Raw genomic sequence first — 24,154 nt, forward strand, 5'->3', positions numbered from 1 at the left:
ACCCCCCCCAACTCCCCTTGGCTCCACCAGACCCAATCCTCGAAAAGGTTGCAGGACAGACCCAGTCTATGTAGGCGACTAAAAATAAGACAACCCAGCCAGTGCTAGCAGCTTCTCGGCCCCAGAGAGGTGGCAAAGATCAAGCGGATTTCCTTGGTCCGTGGGCAAAAATAAAAAATAGTTTGTGGGTTTTTTTATTTCTGTAATAACCGTGTCCTCACCTCTGGTTGCAGAGTTGGCAGGCAAAGCAGTCCAAATGGTAAACATTATCTCTGGCCCTCATCACCATCTCAAAGGCAGGGATCAGTTTACTGCAAGCAGCGCAATTCCCGGTGGTACCAAAGAGCCTGCCAAAGAAGCACAATCATTAGAAGCCATTTTAATTAAATGGTGGAAGCACTAATTAAGTGTAATTAGCAGTATCAAATACTGTATTGCACCAATAAATAGGAGTTGCAGTATCCATTTCGCTGACCAACCAGTGTGCAGGAACTTGGGATAAAACTGCCTGGTGAGCAAATGCCGATTGTCGAAATGAAATTTCACTTGGCTTGTGAGCCTTGGGCTAATTTACTATCTAATGGAGAAAAGCATTAAAGACACTTTCAGTGCTATTTTGGGGCTCACACAATTTCAGTCAAAACAAAACTATTTGCAGGGTTTTTTCTCTGAACGTCTTGCTTCCTTCCCCACCCCACTGAGCACCCATTTGCTCTTCATTGTTGCCTAATGGAGGAATCCAAGCCGATGACAATGAGTGAAATGAAGAAGACTCACTAACTTTGCCAACTCCGGCAGGCAAAGCTGCCACTGGAGAAAAGTCTAACTTACCTCCTGTTTTAAAGGAACACATGCTTATCTAAAGACACTTGGCAATAATGTTTTACAAAGCCACTTTATAAATTTTGCTAAGACCTCCACCCTCCTCGACCTTCCTGGGAGGCTTCTTATACCAAGGCACAAACAAACAGTTCACTTCAGCTCCCCAGTCCTTGAGGACAGCCTTTCTGGAAGCTGGAAGCTTTGCCACTTTCGTCATGGCTTTTGCTATCTCTCTTCCCAGATGTCTGCTGCTCTTACAGCTCCCAAAGGGAGACTAACCAAGAGCTACGGCATCATCCCCCCAGCCCTTGGACAAGTCCCTGAAGACCCATGAGCCAGTGCCACTCCCTGGGGACAGGCACGACAGCACTTCTAAATTAGAGCTATAGGAACCAGTTGGGGATGCATGCAACGAACCAAAGATTTCAATCTTAAACTGCAAATAGTCACTTAGTTACTTTCTGTTTAAGAGAATGCATGTGATTTAATTGTTCTCAGAGCTATGTGGAAGGCACCTTCTTCCTGCTGATTGTTAGTTTGGCGTGCATGTAAACATGCACACGTATGTACATCCCCCTAAACATATATGGGGCCTAAGGTCTGTTTCAATTCTTTGGAGTTGGATCTTGCTAATGCCAGTACTTACTGGTTCCACCAATACAAAAAGGCAAAAAAGCATAGAGAGAACCACTTGTAGCCTGGCAGAGGAACACCTATGTCTGATTTCTCAGCCTACAATTTGCTGAACAAATCAGTGCTACTGATCACTGGACAGTAATCACTGAAGTGTGATAAGATCCTCAAGATAACCCTTCCGCTCTCAGGCTCCTGAGCTATCATGTTAGCTTGTTTTGGGCATATAAAAAGTCTTACTTCTTGTGTCAGATGTTAAAAGAGACACCCTTTACTTTTCTGTTATTTTTGGCTTGAAGGCCACTGGACTGTTTTCGGTGGGAGGAGACTAGACATTTTTGTCTGACACTTTACAAAAAAAAAAAAAGTTTATGGTACAATGGGCCAGATAAAAATAGTACCAGAGACACAGCAATGTAAGATCTAAATACTCTTGCCCTCAGACTTCACCACATTAGGGCTGGAAAGCCTGTACCGCAATAGACCGAGCAAAACAGCAAAGAGTTTAAATAAGTCTTATAAACAAACAAAGCAAATGGCAACATATTCAGCAAGGGCAGGATGGTGGCCTGCTCTTATGATAGCAGGCGAGCCAGCCCTTCACTTTCATGCATGGCTCCCTGCATCATGGATTAGTGCAGGAGAGAGAGAGAGAGAGAAGAGCCTTCAGAGGGCTGCTGCTCCCAGTCCTACACTGGTGGTCAGGGACACTGCAAGAAAGGGCGTGTCTTATTATGGACCAGTAGCAGACCGGAGCAAGGGTGGTGGTGCCAGCAGTGGCGGCAGAAGCTCACAGTTCCCCTCCCTGGAATGCTCCTGGGCCAGCATAGCTACAATGCCCCTCGTTCTGGATGGGGTGCCAATTTATAATATAGCCCCAAATTTGTATTTTCTGATTCATAGTCATTTTACTTGGCAAAACAGAAGTGTCTGTCACTCCTTGGTGTAACCGTCTTCCATCGTATAACTAGAACACCCTTAGTACAGTAGCAGCCGTCATTAGTTTCAATTTCTCTATTTGATAGAAAACTAGCAGATTAGGAGAACAATGACGTCTGCATTTTTAGAATATCCAAATCACAGCAAACGTTAAAAAAAAATCACTTAAAAATAAAAAATAAAAATAAAACCCAAGCAAAGCAGCCCAATACATTAGGTAAGGAGAACAGTGGAAGTTAATCCTAAATTTGTTCTGTGCACGATGCCACTATTCTTGTGAGCGTAAAATATCCATTATTCATTAGCATCACAGTTGTGTGGAGCTCAATCTAGATTAAATAAAATAAAGCGGCCCCAGACAGAGTTATTTGCATTGTTAAACAGGCAGTTTTCTTCACCCTTCAAATAGGATACTTCTCTACATGGAAATGATGGGGAAGTTTGGACAGATGTTCACTTAACTATTTAAACAGTTAAAGAAACATGAAGATTGTATTTGGCACTGGATTCACCTGTCTCTTTTCAGGGGTTGGGGGGTAAACCAAGTGTTACATAGCTTTGAATGTTTGCATAAGAGCTGCAGTTTATGTTTTGTCCAGCTGAAATTATGTTGCCTTTTAATGTCTACATAAATGTAGCTCCCAGTTTTTCAGTGTGCTAATCTTGTTCTCTGCTATTAAGTTTCAGACAGCCCCCACCTCCCTTCCCTAACATATGAACATTTCACACACATTCTAGCACTTTCTAATTTTAATCACTTCTCAGGGAACGATTTAAAGCTCTATATAGTCACTAAAATTCTCAAGTATGCCTGACTTGTAGCTCAAAGTTCACAGACTTTTTGCTGTTGGAGGAAGTGCAGATTGAGGCAAAGAAGAGACGCATTCTTCAACTAAGAACTTGGTCTTTGTTTTTTGGCACGTCCAGCTGTCATGCTCCATACCTCCTCACTTGGAGATCACACGAGGAGCAGTTTGGGTTTTTGTTTTTTTAATTTTGGGGAAGAACTCCCTTTCACCATCAATACATCCCATGGTTTAGTTTAAAAAGAAGCCACAAAAAAGGAAACACACTCCATCCTCTGGATGCATTCTCCATAGCAAATCCCATCTTGTCTGTTACACCCCCTCCCCCCCCCCCCACACACACCCCCACACACCGAAAGCTCAAGCATATCAGGGAAATTACCATAAGAGCCTCAATATTCTCACTGGCATGACGCTGGGGGGAAGGAGACAAGGAAGGTTTTTAACCTCTTTTTAAAACTCTCTTAAAAGTTAGAAGACAGCAATTTTTAAGTACAGATTTATTCTCTCTTATGTAACAGAAGGACCTCACCAGCTTGTAAATAAGCTTAGACTATGCAGATTTAAAATTTAACACAATTAAACTTTTACCCTGTGGTAGTAATTATGCTTAATGGCTCTTACTCTGAACTTAACCATGTCTATTGTTGTCAGCCAATCTGAAAGCAGGAATTTAGCCAAGGACAATTTTCTGTAGTTTATAGGCACACTAAAATCCAGCTATTCTATATTCCGATTAGCTGTTGATGTCATTGTGTATAGTAAAAATTAAAGCTAACTGGCACACAGGAGCAGCAGTGAATACGAATGAATTGAGGGGCAAGCGGGTAGCACTCTGTGGAAGTGCTATGTAACTGTTGGGAGGCTTCTTTTTATTTAAAGACTTCGCTGCTTGTAACAGTAATCTTCTGTACAACATTTTGGAATTCAGCAATGCTGTGAAGGTACTTTAAACTGACTAAATGTACAGTAGGGGCATAATTACCCAGAGTTTACCTTTTCTTTAGGGTATGAGTGAGGGGCTTATACTGGTGAGTATGTGAAAGGGAGGGACTTGTCTAAAAGTGACCCTCTTCCCCATCATTTTAAACACATTCTATATTTCCAACTTACATTCATCACTCGTGAATGAACATTAGATTTGTACCCCTTCCATGAATCTTCCTTCTCGCCCCACTCACATTCATTTATGGTCTAAGCTATATGATAATCTGCACATCTGTTTCATTATCTCTAATCCTACAAACAATATCTACAAATGGATTTCTAAATACCTAGCAATACCAAGATTGCCCTCCATCCTGGTATTTGCAAACCAGCAGCAAGTCAGTCAGGGGCCAGAAAACTCTCCTATGAAAAGGGACTGAAAAGATTGGGGGCATCTCACTTTAGAAAAGAGATGGTTAAGAGGGGATATAAGTGTATGTAAAGCACAGAATGGGATAGAGAAGGTACATTGGGAGCTTTCATTCTCCCTGCTGTATAATATGAGAAACAAGGAGGACATTCAGTGAAGTTAAAGGGGCGGCAAGTTCAAGTACACTTTTTCCACACAAAACATAATCAGATGGTGATAATTATTGTCACAGGACTGTTGAGGCCACAAATTTAGCAACATTCAAGAAGGGACTGGACATTTATATGGATACCAAGAATATCCAGAGTTATAATAGTTAACACAAGTAGATTTTAGAAGAGAGTAAACCTCATGCTTAAACCAATCACTAATTACTAGGGATTAAGTGGTTTCAATATGAGGAGACCATTGCCTACCATGCTAACCAATATGGTCTCATTTTTAACTTGTACTCCTCTAGCTGCTCTGTAACCATCTACTATTATGTTATATTTAGATTGTCATCTCTTTGGGGCAGAGACCATCTTTGTTCTTGCTTGTACAGCGCCTAGCACAACAGGGTCTATGATTAGGGCGCCTTGGCACTTCTACAATACAAGTGGTGATAATCGTTATAATAAAGTTCTTGCACCTTCCTCCGAAGTATCTCATGCTGCTGCTGTCAGACGGGATACTGGTTTAGATGCACCCTGGGTCTGATCCAGTGTGGAAGTTCCTATGTCCATTTCTCGTACCTTGAATTCATAGTCATGAGAAAGAGCCCTGTTCCTACCAGTTCAAAACCTTCCAGCAAGTTGGACTCAAACACCTTACACCAGTGTTTGTCAACTGCATGCGGCTGACACAGTTCGAACAATGCACGTTTATTGTGAGCTGACAAAATACTGAGTATGCAAATAGCTATAGAAAAAGCTTAACAGTCACTTAATATGATAAAAATGTAAAACCAATTCTAAAATGCAGAGTCAAGGCTGAAGGACGTCTCTAATCGGTCTTTGTGTGGGATACAGACCGAACCTACTTCTGTGTTCTGTTTCTCTTGGCTCCCACAAAAATGGCATACGGCAAAAATCAGATAGATATTCCATCTCCCATAATCACTGCTTGGCATGTGGTAAATACCTGTTAGTGAGTGCACACTTCTGAATATAGCAGAGTCAATGCTACAGTGGAAAGTTGTGTCAATTGAAGGAAAGGAGGCATATTTTGACATTAATGAAGTCAGTTAAGTTGTTCTTTCATGATGGTTTCTAGTTCAGTTCCAGAGAACGTACATTTTATGCCAGAGGGTTTATTACTCATGGATAGCTAAATAGAAGGAACTGAACCAGCATAGTATAAAAAGCTCTCTGCTTGGGTGGCCAACTAGCATGGAGACTACAGGGCATAAATTTCAGGATTCCTCAAGGCACACATCTTCAGTTGAACAATCCATATGAAAGGTATTTATTTTGGGTCTTTTGGTCCCTCCTTCCACATTTTAGAGAGCAAGAGATTTACACTTGGTATGAAGCTGTCCCACCTGGTGTCAGAATACAAGCATCATCTCCCTCAACAGCTCCAATCTTCCTACAGTATAACTGCTCCAACTGACATTAAAACCAATCTTGGCTTTCACAGATGCTGTGTAAACTCACATATATGGAGCCAAGTTTTCTTAGGAGAGTTTAGAATTATTAATAGGAAAGTTGCAAGTTTGAAAGTGTTAGAGGCAGGTCAGTACATCAAAGCCTACAAGAATTAGTCCACCCCTGTTAGAAGGTTTTAAAAAATAAAATTAAAATCAACTAACAAACCCAACTGCAATTTGTTATCCTGGAAAGTTCTGGTTTGTATACGTGAAAGGCCCTCATCTCAGCTACCACATAGGAAATAATCTTTGCCGTGACAATACAAAGTGTGACAATGTGGTGAAATGCACCATCTTTTGCACATAAAGCATGGCGTTTACTTTTTCATTGTCAATCTGTCTAGATACAAAACAGTTTAGAGGCAGGGAAATCCCATGCAGAATGCCTCAAAGTGGTTAAGAATAATAAAAGTCAGTTTAACAAACTCTAGACCATTATTAGGATCTTCAGTAAACCCAACTTTAAAACACAGTCCTTTCTGGCCATGCTGCATCTATTTATCATCTTTTTCACAGAAAATACATTTCTGGATATAAGCAGGTTGAATGTGTTCCTTTAATAATAGATCATTGCCTAATATATCTGCTGCTGATGCCCATATATGCTGTATATTTGTTGAAAAAAAATAAATAGCACCCTCCTTTGAAGACTTCCCAGTTTATCAAGTTCTTTCTGCTGATTAATGCTCCTGAATGTAGTTTCAATGACACCGTTGACAGATTAGCTCAAGTTTTGCTAGTTTTGGCGCACACACTGAAACTTTCAAAGTTTGTGCTTGAAATGTGGAACTGTGGTTTGGCCATTTGATTTGGTGCCACCATCATTACTTACACGTGGAAGTCTATTGGAAGCGAAGCATTGCTGTGCATGCTCTCTGGCCAGACAGAACTATCACATATTTTTGAAAATCGAAGACTCACTTTTCTTAATCACTAATAAAAATACTGTACATTTACTGGATGCAATAACTTGCATCCAAAGGCATTGCTAAGCTCTTTACTCATAAACTGAAATATAAACTGTACGTGGTTATTACTGAGGCAGAACAAAGCAATGCTGTCCAAAAAGCTGGAGACAGGAAAAGGTGAATGTTGAATCCAGCTGGAAGTAGGAACTTTTAGGCGGGAAGAAGGCACTATAGCTACCTAAATTGGAATTTGGTTAAGACAGAGTAAAAAACACCTCTCTCTCTCGCAAATATGGTTTTGGGATCATTAACAACCAGATAAGCTGAAAACCCCAGTTTGAGCTCCCATTCAAAAGTCGCAATAAGCAGAACAACACGCCCCTAATCTATGCTGAGGCATTGGTTCCATACAAATTTAGGGTCTAATCAAAAGCACACTGAAGCCAGTAAAAAGATTCCCACTAACTCTGCTAGGAGCTGGATCAGACCCTTAGAGAGAAACATGCCCTCTACTGATTTACCATAAATTTCTTCGTACAATATTTGAGCTTCCTTTGGAGATACCCTCATTTAAGTCCTGACCAGGACCAACTGTTTTGTTTATCAAATTGTGACAAGTTCCTAACAAGTGCTGGTATGTATGAAATATGCAGAAGTCATTTGGTCTGTTTCTGTCATACTGAATTTCATTTTCCTCTGATTTACATGGGTGTAATTCAGGAAGAGCTCCATTTAAGACAATGGAGTTGCACTGGTGTAAGATAGGAGAGAATCAAATGCATCTTCAAAAAGCGCCCCACTGAAAATTCTGAATTAAGATGGCAGTTCCGCCAAGAAACTCTGAGCAGGGCTCACAGAGACTGCTTGTGTGTTCCAAGTTGGTGGATCTTCAAGTATGTCTGCGGATGAATAAAACAACTGGTATTTGTATTAAACAAGCAGTTTACAAAGAAGCACACTGTAAGGATTTCTATACCAGGAATAGTAGCTTCCAACAGAATTTGCCTATTCAACAGAGACAGATAAATTAAAGATGGAAAAGCTAGCCATCACGACTGTTAACCAAATGGTAAATACATTGACTTAGACAATAATGTATCTGGAAATACATCTGTATGTAGCTGGAGATTGAGGTGGGATTGCAAGGATAACAAATTTAAACAACTCAAGATCTGATTTCATCTTTCAGAATTAAAAATGAAGAAGAAAGTGCTTTAGGAAACATGAAGGTTAACAAATGTTCCTTCGCAAGCAATGACAACAGTTTATCTTTTGAAACAAATGATGAGGATATGGTCTGCTAAGAGTTCCTGAAGCACATTTGAAAGATGTCCTCAGTGACTCAGACAAAATGTATTCAGTGCAGAAAGCCCACCGCCTTATTTGACGCATTGGATGGCAGCCTGCTCCAAAGCAATGCAGGCAGGCCAATATACAGAACCAGTAGGGCTCCTGCCACTGGGCTCTACCCCACTCAGAAGAGGAGAAAACATTCACGCTAAAAGGAGCTAGTTCTCATGCCAGTTCCATGCACCGGTCACAGCTGTCCAGTTAACAGGATAGCACTTCTTCCAGGAAAGATCTATGCATTATGTCTATTCCTGTCCGGGGCTCCAAAGCAGCACAGCACTGAACAGCCCAGAAGCCACAGCTGAGTTCTGAGGTGCACCTTCAAAAGTTTCCATTCATGAACGAGCAAAAATGCAACTGAAACAACTTACAGCATGTCATCTAGTATTTCTTTAAATGTATGCACAAATAAGCACCACGGCCAATGACCATGGAAAATACACCGTTTGTTTCACACTAGTTGGCCAGAATGCTAGGGTCTCTGGTGCCACCTACAGTAATAATCCCCATTGGAAGGGAATAGATTTGTGCTCCAACAAAGTGAAGTGGGAAGCTAAATCCACTGCTGGAAGTTGTTTACTAATCACGAGGCAGCGCATTCTCAAACAGCTCGAGCTCCTCAGTGGATCTCAACAGTTACAATATCATATGGGCCAATATCCATTCAAAAAGGCCCTCTATCCTTTATGTGAAGCGTATGGGACACCAATAGAGTATGTGCTCCTACTATTATATGCACTATTCCCATCAGGTTTCATTTACCTTTTCTCTGTCCACATTTATAGATTCAAAACTGGCTTGCTTCTTAGCTTTGTAAAGACTTTAACATACTTAGTGTACCAAATTCCATTATTTGACACTGCTCTTCTTGGAAACCACATAATCACAGTAAGCGGCCAGTGATTAATTCTTTTGATAGTCATTGTAATACTGTACTTTAAGTCATTGCAATGAACTTATTTAGTATAAATATATCTGTAACATGTATAATTCCACTGTAGTTTAGCATTAATTCATTTCCAATTGCTGTAGAAGATGTTACTTTTTTGTCTTACCTACTAGAGTTTGAATATTAGCTCCAAAGCCATTAAAGAAAGGAGTCAAATAAGAAGGGCTTAGATAATTCTCTGTGAGTGAAGCAGAAAAATAGTGGAAGTGAATTAAAGACTGAGGAGATGATGTAGAGAAAAAAAAAAGTTATGGATTCAGAGATCCTGTGGGCAGAAGTGACTATTTGGAGTGGAGAGCTTCTAGTTGAACAGATGTGGCAAGTGACCTTCTAGGTAGAAGCTGGCCTGGTTGGTGGGAAAGGGTTTAAACAGGGAAGAGGGAGATGATGGATACACATTACAACATAAAGGTGGCAGAATACACAACAACATATATGGCCGGCAGGACAATGCTGAAAACAAACCAGAAATGGCTGCAAGGACGAATAGAAATGAACAGAGGTAATCAAATGCTAAAGACATTAACATTAACAAGAATAATGCAGCATTATCACAAGAAAAAATCTTATTTGGTTATCTATGAGAGAGGCACAGAAAAGACAATTGGAATATCAACTTGCGCAGGAAAGCTGGCACTGTGTTACATATAAAACTAGTAGTTGACAAAGGACAAGATTTTCAAAAAAGGTTGTCTAAAGCTAAGTCCGTATTTAGGAACCTAAGTAAGTGGACTGATTTTCACATGCACTGAGCACCCAAGCAGCTCCCATTGATTTCAGTAACAGGGAATTTGGTTAGCGTTAGGCACTTCAGTAAGGCATTCAATGCTGCTCCACATAGTGCTCTCAGAGAAGTCTGAACAAAGGCATGGCTACGTATATTATGTGATGGATGCCTAACTGACGGACGACCGGGAACCAAGTAATGCTGCTAGTGTATTAAATAGCCAACCCCCGCAATGGATACCTTTCCCTCCCCTCAGCAAGAGTTGGATTTAGATCATGTGCTCAATGTCTTCATAAATGACCTAGAACAAATGAAGAGCATGTTCACCAAGTTTTCCCATTGTATGAAGTTAAGAGGCTGCCTAGCAGCAAGAGAGGCAAAATTAAAATGGTGGGATCTAGGAGAGTTAGACAGGAAAAATGATAAACAAAACTAGGTTTAATCAGGATAAATGCAAAGTGGTATGGTAGGAAGCTAGCAAAATAGGTGAATGTTGGTTGGGAACTAGTACTACCAAGAGATCTTTGATGAGAAAATGGGCCCAACTTTTTCCTGCCCTGTACATAGTAGTCATTTTACATCTGTGCGCAATAGCAATACAATGCTACCAAATCAGACTTCTGCACACCCTTACACAGGGATGAGTGGCTACACAGAGTAAAACCCAGTCAGTTGAACATGAACATGGAAATCATGCAGTAACAGAAGAGAAACACAGGGATGTATAAATAGAAATATAATGTGTGGAACTGAATTATTCTTAGCGAATTTAAAGAAGGGTAGCATAAATTATCAGGTATCAGAGGGGTAGCCTTGTTAGTCTGAATCTGTAAAAAGCAACAGAGGGTCCTGTGGCACCTTTAAGACTAACAGAAGTATTGGGAGCATAAGCTTTCGTGGGTAAGAACCTCACTTCTTCAGATGCAATAAATTATCAGATTATTAGAAAATGACTTAAAGGTTAAGAGAACTAAAGTAGCACACTCTGGAAAGGGAGCTTTGAAAAGCAGATTTATAACAAGAAAGAAAATCTAGGAGGTTTTTTCCAGTAGTCAAAGCGAGCACAAGCTGAAATTAAGAAAGGAAGAATTTAGGATAACCTAGGAAACAATTTATCAGTGAAGTCCGTTACAGACTGCATATATCTGCATATGCAACTGCCATTATTTGAGTCAGTCAATGAAAGATTAGATGGATCTCTCATATTTTGTATCCGATAGTGATGATCCAAAGTCCCTTCTACCTGCAGTAGCTAAAATTCCTTGGCACAGAGAAAGCCTGCACTGAACTGTTGTGAAGTAAGCTATTCATTATTCTCACCACCAACACATTGCTTTACACTTTCACAGTTCTGTACAAATTCTAACTGACCCCACACACATCCTAAAGAGGGAGAGAGAAGTGCTGTAGTTATATTTGGCTTATAGACGGAGGCAGAGAAGTGATGTGACGCACCCAAGTTATAGAGTTAGTCCATGGCAGAGCCAATGCTTTGGTAATCACTGAGATAGGTGCCATGTTAAGACAAATAGAATTAGAAATCTGGCTCAGACCACTGCCTGCAAGAATACCCACAGCATGGATTACCTGTACATTCCTCAGAGTGGTGCTGGAGAGACCTGTGTTCAATTCCTGGTGCAGCCACAGATTTCTTGTGTGACCTTGGGCAAGTTTCAAGAATCTGTAGAATGTGGATGAGACTTTCTTGCCTCACAGGGGTGTTGTGAGGATAAATTCCTGGATGATTGTGAGACACTCCTATATTACAGTGATGAGGATCATGTGAGGATCCGATATTACAGTGTGAGGATCATCTGGAGTCTATATGGCACTTCTTACCCTTATGACCCATCCTAGGGGCGCACACACTTTTTTTCCCTTCAGTTTTGCGAACGAAGTTAGAGAGAACAAAGCCCCAACCTACCAGGAAATCCCAGCAGCACAAGCTCCCTTCTACTTTCTATGAGTATCCCAGCACTTTGGTGCTTCATCCTCCTTTGGACTCCCTCATGCTCCCAGCAGCATCAGCTAGCTGCCCTGTATTCACTGTCCATGCTCTGTCAGGAGCAGTCTTTGACCGGTGTTACAAATCTTCAAAGTCCTCTCTCTTCCTATCTTCTAAAATCATCTGTACTTTCAAGTCACTGTCTGCCAAATTCCCCAGTCTCTCCCTCATCTCTCGCACCCAGAACTCCTTGCTGTCCCTGGTGTCTCTTCCCCAAAGTCCAGCCTCCCTCTGTTCCACGTTATTCTACTCTCTGCCTTCTTCAAAACCCTTGTACTCTGTCCTTCCCTCCCAAGCAAATCCCACAACACTCTGCTCCATACCCCAGTCTCTCCTCCCTCTTCAATCAGGCCTCTCACCTACACTTTGGGGGTGGCCTACCTATACAATTATACTTGGGTCTGAGACAGCTGAAATTCTATGGACTCTCTTGATAGCACAGGCACTGCATATATGCCCTTGAGAGATTTAAGTGCAGAATTCATAACTAGAGGAAAGATGCTCTGATTCCACTGATGGGCTACAAGGTGAGGTTCCAGTTCTAAACACCGTAACAGTTAATTAAAATCAAATATTTCACAACTCCATTTCTTCTTATTTTTAAAGGAAAACTTTAAGGAAAATTTGATTTGTAAAATTGTAAACACTATAGATTCCTTAAAATATTACCCTGAGTCCATTAATACTTTGATCCCAGATAGTTCAAGGGTTTTAACTATTGTCACAAATACGGCTGGTTTCTGGGAGCCACAGGATTAACAAATGTTGAATGGCTTAATAACAGTCTATTGTTTATTGCTGAAAATCTATTCAGGGGATGATGGTACAGGAGGAAATGCTATGGGGACAGGTGTTATAGAAAAATATTAGCTAAAAGTCATTCACCCCTCCAAAAAAACCTCAACATTATATCTTTCCACAGATTCCAAGGCCAGAAGGGACCATTGTGATCATCTAGTCTGACCTCCTATATAACACAGCCCATAGAACTTCTTCAAAATAATTCCTAGAGCAGATCTTTTAGAAAAACATCCAGTCTTGTTTTAAAAATGGTCAGTGATGGAGAATCCACCATGACCCTTGGGAAGTTGTTCCAATGGTTAATTACTCTCACTGTTAAAAATTTACACCTTATTTCCAGTCTGAATTGCTAAATTGATCTAGCTTCAACTTCCAAGTATAGGATCATGTTATACTTTTCTCTGCTAGATTGAAGAGTCTATTTTTAAATATTTGTTCACCATGTAAATATTTACAGACTGTAATCAAGTTATCCTTTAACCTTCTCTTTGTTAAGATGAATAGATAGCTCTTTGTATCACTCTAGGGCATGTTTTTTAATCTTTCTCATGGCTCTTCTCTGAACCCTCTCTAATTTATCAACATCTTTCCAGAAGAGTGGGCACCAGAACTGGACACAGGATTCCAGCAGAGGTCACATCAGTACCAAATACAGAGATAAAACAACCTCCCTACTCCTTCTTGAGAGTTTCCTGTTTATGCATCCTAGGATCATATTAGCTCCTTTTGGCCACAGCATCATACTGGGAGTTCATCTGCAGCTGATTTCTCACCACGATCCCCAACTCTTTTCAGTCACTGCTTCCAGGACAGAGTTCCCCATCCTGTAAGTATGGCCTACATTCTTTGTTCCTAGATGTATACATTTATATTTAACTGTATTAAAACACATATTGTTTGCTTGCACCAATTTTACCAAGTGACCCAGATCGCTCTGAATCAGTGACCTCGATTCCCTGTTTAGCTACATTCCAAGACCTATTAGTTAGCCAGTTTTTAATTAATTTAATGTGTGCCAGGTTAATTCTATATTGCTCTAGCTTTTTAATCAAAAATGTCACATGGTATCAAGTCAAACACCTTACAGCAATCTAAGTATATGATGTCAACAGTATTATCTTTATTAACCAAACTTGTAATGTCATCAAAAAAGATATGAAGTTAGTTTGACAGGATCTATTTTCCATAAACCCATGTTGATTTGCATCAATTATATTACCCTCCTTTAATTCTTTATCGAGTCTCATATCAGCCACTCCATTATCTTGCCTGGGATCAACATCAGGCTGACAGGCTTATAATTACCTGGGTCATCCAGTTTACTCTTTTATAAAAAACTGGCATGAGTCTAGCTTTCTTCCAGTCTTCTGAAACTTCCCCAATTCTCCAAGACTTATTGAAAATCAGCATTAATGGTCCACTGGCCTCCTCAGCCAGCTCTTTTAAAAACCTAAAAGTCTTGGATGCACTTTAGCTGGACAACTTGTCTAACTTTAGTAGCTTTTGTTTAACATCCTCCAGAGATACCAGTGGAATGGAAAGTGTCTCCACCACCACATGAGGAGAGTATATCATCTGTTTTTTCCCCCCTGAATACAGATCAGAAATGTTTATTGAACTTTTCTGCATTATTATTGACCAATACCATTGTCAGGATTCTTCTTGTTCCAAATATATTTTAAAAACTCCTTATTGTCCTTAACTCTGCTGGCCATAGATTTCTCCTTGTGTCCTTTTGCTTCCCTTATCAGTTTTCTATAATTCCTAACTTCTGATTGATAGTCATTACTATCAACGTCCCCTTTCTTTTATTTATTTTATATATTCTATACAGTGGACTTCACTTCTCCTCACGTTTGCACTAAGCCCCATTATTAGGGAAAGTACGCTATAGCTATCGTCTTATTAAGACTCATTTAAGCTTCCATATATGCGTATTTACATATATCCAATCCAAAAAAAGTCACAATTGTCCTTGAGTAACAGGTTTTATTCGCTACAAATGCACATGAGTGAGGATAGCTCTACCTGGAGGAAGAGTCACTGCTGGTTACTATAAAATTTCCTGAAGAAAAACAATTAAAAAAACCTGATCTCTTATTTTGATACACTGTTTTGCTTTGTTGTATCACCAAGGAGCCTCATTTGCTGTGGTGGTGGTGGTGGTGGTGGTGGGGGGGGGGGGGCTGACAGAAAACAGTTAAATGTCTATTTAAAAGCTGCCATTGAAAGGCAAGTGGGACAGACCCTCAGCAGTTGTGTATCCACATAACACTGAAGTCAGAGGAACTATGCCAGTTTACACCAGCTCATGATCTGGCCCTACATTTTAAAAATAAATATTCCTTTCTTTTGTAAGCTCATAATTAAAAAAAAATACCATAAAGCATGCCCTCCCCTCACTACCAAGTCTTACACATAAACAGTTCCATCAAGTATAATACAGCAAACAAAGGCATCCTTAAAAAGGAGAAAGCTATGGATCTTGTACTCAATTTAACTACTAGTCAATGCTAAAAACTGTGCGTGTGGATATTTACACAGTACAAGTTTAGAAAAAATAAACAGCTGGCAGTGAACTGGGAGCTTATAGGAAGAACCCACAGAATATACCTGTATTTACCTCAGGTAATCTCTGCGGCAGAGAATGAGATTTGCTTTTGTGTAAAGAGTTGATCCAACCTCTCCAAGGCGGCAGTCACAGCAGGCACATTTTAGACAATCTTCATGCCAATATTTATCCAAGGCCTTCAGAAGGTAGCGGTCCTTGATCTTTCGGTTGCAGCCAGCACAGCCTTTCTGTTTCCCTTTTGGTTGTACAGATAACATCGGCACACCTACAAACAAAAACAAACCATTACAATTCATGAGACGTTTACAGACAGACAAATATTTTAAGCAGAATTGCTTTCCCGCACTATTGGTGACTTTCAGTGCTGCAGGTTTGGGGGCGATCATGTTCTAAACAGCTTTCGGCAGCAGTGATCAAAGGAACAGGTTTTATCTTGGGAGGGATGTTCACCTGCAAGGATGCGATAGTTGTTTCCCAAATGATAAACTGACCTGAGCACCAAGTTGTTGGTTTAAAATCCTTCAGCAAATAAATTGGTTGCAATTTCAACATTTTTCTTTTTCTTAATTAGCACTAACAGACAATTAACAGGACAGGTAAAGGCAATCATGAAGATTTTAATGGCACATATACCAAGGCCTTAATGCTGGTCTGCTGTTGAGTTGAGATTGGTAGAAGGGGAGGAAAGTGGGGGCAAAGAAAACTATATTCCACCCTTGTAACTCTTTGCACCCTCCTCCCTCACAAAGACCCTGATGAAAACTAGCATCAGGCTGCTCTAACCTATGCTGCCCCAGGCCTCTGAGGGCAACTGAGAATAACCAGAGCACAATGATTCTTTAACAATGCTGCTTACGTCAAGGGCTCTGCACTAGCACCTAGGAGGTATTTCCAGGTAACTGGCTAACCTGGGCTTTCCCTTTGCTTTGTGCCATCAGAGCAGGTACCAAAAACTCTGGGCCCCATTCAGATTCTGGACATCCCTGCCAGACATGCATGTCATGCAAGCATGTCAGGGAGATAGTTGGCACAGAGCAGGGGCTAGGTTCTCAATCAGGGAGTCTGGGGAGAAAGCATTTCTTTGGCCACCAAATCCCTGGATGGTGATAGGACACCAAGAGCCTATCTGAGCCCCCAAGGGCACCAAAGCCCCCAGGCCTGTAAGTACACTGACTCTCATGGGCTCCTCTTCCAACTTTCCAATAAGCTGCTCCTCCCTGCCTCCAACTTCCCTACAGGCCTCCTCTCCCTTCTGGGTACCCAGTCACCACAGGACTCCTGTTCTCGGAGCTCTGTGCCCAGAAGTCTTGGAGAGAAGCTGCTCGCCTGTTGCTTTGGAAGGAGTGAGGAATGAGCCTGTATCCTACCACCCCTCAGGTTCCTCACAGGGAAAGGGGAGAGATTTGCTTTGGAGCACAAGGGCAAAGGAAACAGACGTGCTTTCATGGGGCTGAGAGGGAAAAAAAAAAAAAAAAAGAGTGCACTCTGTAAGTGACCTAGATGGGGAAAGTGACTATATAAGGAGTCAGAATGCCATTTTACCTAGAGCTTCAAAGTGTCTATTGCTGGCCCCGCCCCATATCACACCCACATTGAAATGAGAGAGCTGGGCCTCCAGAACATGGCCGAATTGGCTTAGACAAAGTTGGGGAGATGAGAAGGGGGTGGTGCTGGCAACAGTGGGGGTGGCATAGGATCTGCTCTGGTGCAACATTTTAGAACACAGTTTTTATAGCAAGGTATAGATCCTAGGAAGCAGCAGCTTGATATTGGAATTATTAACAGCCCCTTAACCTGAGTGGCACTACTTAGTGTTGCTGTAATAAGTGACATTTGCTGCTTTCCTTAAAAGCCAGGGGGGCTTGAGGGTGGCTAACGCTTGGCACATGTAGAACCCACCACTCTTACAGTAATAATTGCTCTGTCAGAGCTGCAAGTGGAGGACAACAGCACTTAAGACACTTCTGCACAAACAGTGCGCTATTGATCCATTTGTTATCAAAGTGGTCTCGGTACTGTGGAGTCAGGTCAAGTAACATTCAAAAATTCTTAAGGCTAAAAGAGCCCTCCTGCTCTAGGCTGCCAGAGGCTCAAAATCCACTTGCTGGGAAATATCTGCAAACTTGAGACAGTGGCGACAACTATGTAATAATTAGTAAGTGAAAATTTAAGCCTCAGCTCCAACACCACACACAAATCAACAATGCTACTCCGAAACGCATGGCGCCATCAGGCTGCCCAAAAGTAGGAAAAAGATTTTTGAGCAAGCACAGAAGTGTTTTCTAAAGAAAACCCAGGAACAACCCCCCGCGAACCGCAAAAATTCAGAAGTGGAACCTATCTTAGAACGCGGGGTAAAATTTGAGCAGCCATGATATTGCAAGACACGCTCACAAGAGACAGGAAAGGGACTCATGGGTTCTATACACTGTGCTTTTTACTTGGGCATTTAGGGAGCAAAGAGAAGGAGCTCCACTTTTCCAGCTGATCTCCTCCTCAGAATATTTCCCATCAAGAGATAATCACGTGCCAGCTCAAACCCCACACCAGCAGACTAACTCCACAGGCAAAGGATTGCAATACCTTGCCAGAATGGAGACCTTTGTGTGGAAACAATAACTGGATGTAGAAGTAGGTTTCAGTAGCAACATTAAACATTTTTTTACAACTTTCTGAGCTTACTGAAACCAAGCACCAGGCTTCCCCAAATGTAAGAATCATATTGAAAGACAGTATCTCTAGACACTGGAGAAGGGAAGAGAAAACAGCTCTCTATCCAATAATACAACATTTTGGATTACAGGACTAAACTGGCTTGATATACGTAATCCAAGACTCTCCAAGGTCCTTAAAGAGGTGCGACACCACATAGTACTGGATGGGATTTGTTGACTAATCATGTACTTGGGTTCCAGGGTGGGCAAAGGGCTTTCCACTCCTTTGTATTAGCGCGGTTAGTCTGGCCACAAATTGTATAACTTCAGCCTGGCCTGTTAAAAATAACCATAATCTTATTTGTCATTCAAAAGTGGACAGAAACATTGATTTTTGCATAGCAAAACTGTGTTTCCAATACCTCATCCAGATACTCTTCAAATGGCTGCCTTAAAACCCTCCGATGTCAATGCTGCCGATCACCAGTGGATGGAAAGCAAGGGAGAAGACACAATCCAAGTTGCTAGTTGTCGACATTAGAAAAATCAAGTTTCGGGTGATCACAAGAGATTGCAATTCTGATGCAGGTGATCACAAATCATGTGCCAGCTGTTCAGCAGCCAAGTCGTGAAAGGGATCCAGAAAAACAGAACTCACAACATGTGTTTCGATCAATACTCTGGGATACTGTAGGAAAAACCCTTGCTTGACAGCAGTTCTTTTATCCCCTTCGGCACTGGGTATGCTCGGCTGTGACAAACATTAGCAATTTGAGTTCAAACCTTTATAGTTCTTCAAGATACTTAAAATATACTGCTAACATTATATATAAAGTTGCTGCTGCCATGTTAACAAGATTTTAAACAGGAGCTCTTTGTGTGTCAGTATCTCTAATTTTTTCATTCTCTGCCAGCCGCATATGCATTTACTGTACATATATCAGGGCTCAAAAATAGCTAGTAGGTGCCTACATGTTGTACTGGTACTTCTCTGAAGCTACCATCTCTAAGGGTATGTCTGCATAGTATTTTGGAGCAAACCTCTCAGACTGGGTCACCAAATGGGGTTTGCATTAGAGCTCTAAAAATAGCAGGAACAGCACTTTGAAGTTGTGATTTGGACTTCACAGTATGGGCTCTGAAACCTAAGCTGAACGCCTGGAACAGCAGCTCTGAGAGGCGTGAACTGCCCCATTCATCTCAACAGAGGGTTAAATCATCATCCCTGGCCATCTGAGTTAAGTGTCTACTATTTCATTCTTCACATAAGGCCATGACTATAGATATGGTGCTACAGAGGCACATCTGCAGCACGTTTGGTGAAGATGCTCTAGGCCGATGGGAGAGAGCTCTCCCATCGGCAGAAAAGCCCGCCTTCATGAGCAATGGAAGCTATGTTGGCGGGAGAAGCTGTGCACACAAGTGCTTATGCCAGTGTAATTTATGTCGGTCAGGGGTGTGACTATTCCTTCACAGTCCTGAGCGTCTTAAGTTTTGCTGACATAGGCTGTAGTGTAGACCTAGAGGGGGAGCCAAAAAGCACACAATCTACTGTGAGCAGCGTCTCATTCTGGATATTCACAGGGGTGGAGCTTGTTTTGTGGGCAGAGTTTGGAAGAACGCACTACCACTTTCCCCCCCTCAGTCTGCTTCCTGAGCCATACAATCTATATAAGGCTGTTTCATACTTGGACAAATTTCATGGGTAAGGCTCGGTGTTCAATTTTTCAATACAACATGAATAAAGGAGGAGTTTAACTTACCCAAGCTCATACAGAAAGTGCAAGAAAGAAACGCTGTACATGGCAGAACAAAATCAACTCAATTTGGAGTAGTCTGCCCCACCTGTAGTAGCCTCTACTCCCCTACAAAACGTTATTGTTCTTGTAGTTATTAACTTTATACTACAAGAAATCTATGCATATCCACCCAAGTTTAACACATCAGTGGAAATCTAGCAGGCATTGAAAAATACCAAACCCCAGGTTACGTTCCTCTGGTGGTTTGCTTTATCAACACACACACTTTCATTCATAAATATGCTGTTGAAACAGCTCAGCAATTTACAGATCTCCTTCCCCATCCCTACATGGAACCACATGTCATTCGTGAGATCTTAAACAAGTCTGGAGATCCTGCATCAGACCCATCCCAGGAACAGTAGATGCCTCTGGTTTCAAGGTTTAAACATTAAGTTTAATTGACTCTATTTCTCCAAACAGAAAACAGTTATATAGGTGGGGTTTTCTAAAGCACCTAAGTGACTTAGGAGTACAAGACTTTCAATGGGACTTGTGTTTCCTTTTGGAAAAAAGAAAAAAAAATGACATTTGCCTTCACTCAAAACGTTGGGCTCCTAATAACTGCGATAAGCTCAGGACTTCTGCTGAGGCTGTGAGGGATGGAGGGAAAATCCAGTTCCCTTTCTTAAAACATTTCAGAAAGTTAGTTTAATCAATACAGGAGGGAAACTTCCCTTAATAAAAGTTAAGCAGGGCTTGAACTAAATTGTAAGGGGGTCACTAGTAGTCTGTGTTAAGGATGATTAGTGGACCACAGTACCGTTTCTTGTCCCATATGTGGCCTGTAGGCAGATGACTCTCTCAAATCTCTACAGTCTCCATTCTGTGCACACGATTGTCTTAGGAGAGGCAGGCTCATGTGAACAGGAGGAGAGCAACACTTTCCAATTTTCTTCTAATAACTAGCAGAAAAGCAGTGAAGAGCTTTTTTAGAAGGAAAGAAATGCCACACACTTGGTCAGTTTTCAGCAGGGGGTTTTCTAATGAAAAAAGCCAGCGTTTCAGAGATCATATGATGTTCAAAGCTGCTATTCCCACTCAGATAATAACGAGCAAGGTCAACCTGTGCTGGTCAGGTTCAGCGTTTTGAAATTACATTTTGGTCTAGAAGGCTCCCCACCCCCAACACCCTAACCAATCTGGATGGAGCACAAATGGAACTATAAAAAGTTTTGACTGCAATTAGCTGGCACATTGACAGGGCAGGTGAGGTGTGAAACAAATTTCAAAACTGCCAAAGTTTATCAGCCTGGATTCACAGGGTACTTGTCATTTCATTCCAAACAATGAGTGAGCAGAGTCTCCAAAGCATTGTAACTTTACAGCCTGAGCCCTGCAGGGAAATCTCAGAAGACAGGGCCGGTATAACACCAAACCTCACTCTCCTCCCTCCTCGAAAAACAAACAGCCATGGCTGAATAATGCCAGCCAGCCAGTATTCAGAGCCTCAAATTTTTATTAGTAAGTCACTTCCTTACCTTAACATCATGAAACACCACTGGAGTATTATTTATTTTCTAGTACTTATCTAGAGGTATGTCTACACTACCCACATTAGAGCACGGCCGTGGCAGCACTGGAACGTGGGCAGCATAGACATACTTTATCGCCGCGGGGAGAGCTCTCGTGGCGATAAAAAAAAACCACCCCTAATGAGCGGTGGTAGCTTTATCACCGGGAGCGTGGCTCCCAGCAATAAAGCGCTGTCTATACTGGTGCTTTTCAGTGCTAAAACTTTTGTCGCTCTGGGGGGTGTTTTTTCACACCCCTGAACAACAAAAGTTTTAGCACTGAAAGTGGCAGTGTAAACACAGCCTAAGGCTCTAAAGCAAGAAATACAGTTCATTTTGACTGGCGAAATATGGTGTTGAAATGGGTGCTAACAAAAAAACCCAAACAGATACTCCTGAGGGCATTCTGCGCCAAAAATTTAAAAATTCAGTGCCAAAAAATTTAAAATTCTGCATACAATATTTTAAAATTCTGCAAATTTTATTTGTCAGGCTCCAGCATGACATTGGGGAGCACACACCACTGGCTGCCCAGAAGTGGGAGATCACTGTGCAGTCATACCCCCACAGTGAGGCTACCCGAAACCCTGACACAGCGCAAGTACTGGGTCTGCCCCAGAAACACCCCACGTACACCAGGCAGGCTCAGCAAGGAAGGATCCAAGTGTGGAGGGGCTTAGTGTAGGGGATCCAGGTGTGGGTTGAGAGGGTTCTGTGTGGGGCAATCTGGGTGCGGGTGGCTCAGTGGGGGATCCAGGGAGGAGGGGGGAATCTGGATGCACAAGGGCTTGTTGGGGGGTTCTGGGTGCAACTGTAATGGGACTCTGGAGGGAGGGTCCAGGTGAAGGTGGTTGGTGCTAAGCAGGGGGTGTGTGGGTGTGGGGGCTCAGTGGGGGGTCCAGATGCTGAGGGAATGGGGCTCAGTGGGGTGGGGATCCAGGTGCAGAGGTTTGGGGCTTGTCGGGTGGGGATCTGGATGTGGGTGGCTCATCGAGGTGGTTCACTAACAGCTGAACCACCAACCAGGTCTTCCCAAGTCCTGTTCCCCATCCCACAGTGATTTACCTCTCTTCTGGCTGCCCTGGGCACCCAAAACATACTGCTGGGGAGGGTTGCATGACTGCTCTTGTGGCTTCCCTTTGCTTCCCCGTCAGAAAGTCATTTTTCTGAGGGGAAGCAAAGAAATCTGCAGGGGATAGAAATTCTGCACATGTGCAGTGGCGCAGAATTCCCCCAAGAGTTAACAGGCCACCTCAGGCACAGTCCCACGCGCACTGGTCAAGCTAACGTTATAAAGTAGCATACATCTGTGGAGCTGGGAAAAGTAACATGCCGATGCTTACCTGTTTAAATACATAATCAAGATGTAATTCCAATTACAAAGGAATTTTGATAGAGTACTAAATGGGAAATTTTGCAAATGATATCAAATTCTATTCCCCCCCCCCCCGCACCCCCATTGCTCACCATCCATGGTACCTTTTCTTAGAAACAGTAGATGAAGACTTTCTATTTTTGGCAACCTATATTCCCTTCCTTGCCCTTTACAACTTAATAGACTTGCTGCTGGTAAATACAAAATAAAAGCTATACTTAGCGCTCACAGCTCCAACACACATTAAAAAAAATTATAGACACCACCCTCTGGTCATACTGAAATTTACGACTGTGTCTAAAGAGGATGTTATTGTACTGGGTAAGCTAAACTTTACCTCTACTCCAGGGCTGACAAATGGGCTTTAATCATCCTATATCTTCTCTGTCAAGGGTCTTTCAAGAAAATTATTCAGCTGGGTTATACCACAAGTATCAACTAAATACACCCCAAACGTTTCTAAATCATTTTCCAGATATTTTATTCATGTGGCAATTTGTAACTATACCTCTAAGGGCACCCCTTGTATATCTTCATTTTCAAGAGACTGGAAAACTTTTATAAAAGGTGGGCCACACATTTAAATAAATAGTTACCTGAAAGGGTGCTGTGATGTATGTCTCTACAGTGCTCTGTTCTGCAAGAGGGCTCCTGGTCCTGTCTGAAAGCATGGAAGTTCACCACCTAATTTCTTTAATGCAACTCTAAAGGTTAATTGGTCTGAAAGAGTAATGTGGACTGCTGGCTAATGATATATGCCTCAAGGCTTCCTGGCTTTCTTGTGTTTTATACAATCAAGACCAGAGCATAATACGCAGCTGAGATCACCGTGACTTTTCGAGCCCTCCCCTCCTTCCCCCAACAGCCCTCCAACCTACCAATACATCTAAAATGCTTCATATTAAAGCAGCAGTAGCTGAAGGCAGTTCTGTTCCACCTGCATTTCATGCCTTGTTAGGGGGGGCTCAGTTAAGAGCAGCAACTGCACTTCTCATTACCACTGCAAAGAACTAAAAACAACCCTAATGAGGAAAGTGTGTGAGCGTACAGTATGGGCTGGGAGGAGGGAAGTCCTCTCACATTCCCTAAGGAATCTGGCCAAAATCTTCAATTTGCCATTTATGACAGCTAATTAGTTATTCTATTCAAAATCTTTGCTTTAAATAAAAGAACTAATTATACACAAAGGTCACTCCCCCACCTCCTGTGAAGCACACATAATTGGCTTATTTCCCCAACATTGTGTGTATGTTTTACACAATGCTTTCAGGCAGATGGCTTTAACTCTTTCCTTCAGCAACTTCTTTTTAAAC

At 41.8% G+C, this 24,154-nt stretch overlaps 1 protein-coding gene across 3 annotated transcripts in view; it reads right to left on the reverse strand.

Moving 5' to 3' along the window:
* LMO1 (LIM domain only 1) overlaps positions 1–24,154 on the reverse strand; it is a 76,164-nt gene that overhangs the window by 4,989 nt on the left and 47,021 nt on the right. For all 3 annotated transcript variants that reach the window (XM_024196385.2, XM_024196376.1, XM_024196394.1), the window contains exons 2-3: positions 15,551–15,764; positions 222–347 (exon numbers count right to left, since the gene is read on the reverse strand). In XM_024196385.2, coding sequence (XP_024052153.1) covers positions 222–347; positions 15,551–15,764 — 340 coding nt within the window. The remainder of the gene's footprint in view (positions 1–221; positions 348–15,550; positions 15,765–24,154) is intronic.

This window comes from Terrapene carolina, unplaced genomic scaffold, assembly GCF_002925995.2.
Source record: "Terrapene carolina triunguis isolate 2854851 unplaced genomic scaffold, T_m_triunguis-2.0 Scaffold96, whole genome shotgun sequence".
In the NCBI taxonomy this organism is placed as follows: domain Eukaryota; kingdom Metazoa; phylum Chordata; order Testudines; family Emydidae; genus Terrapene; species Terrapene triunguis.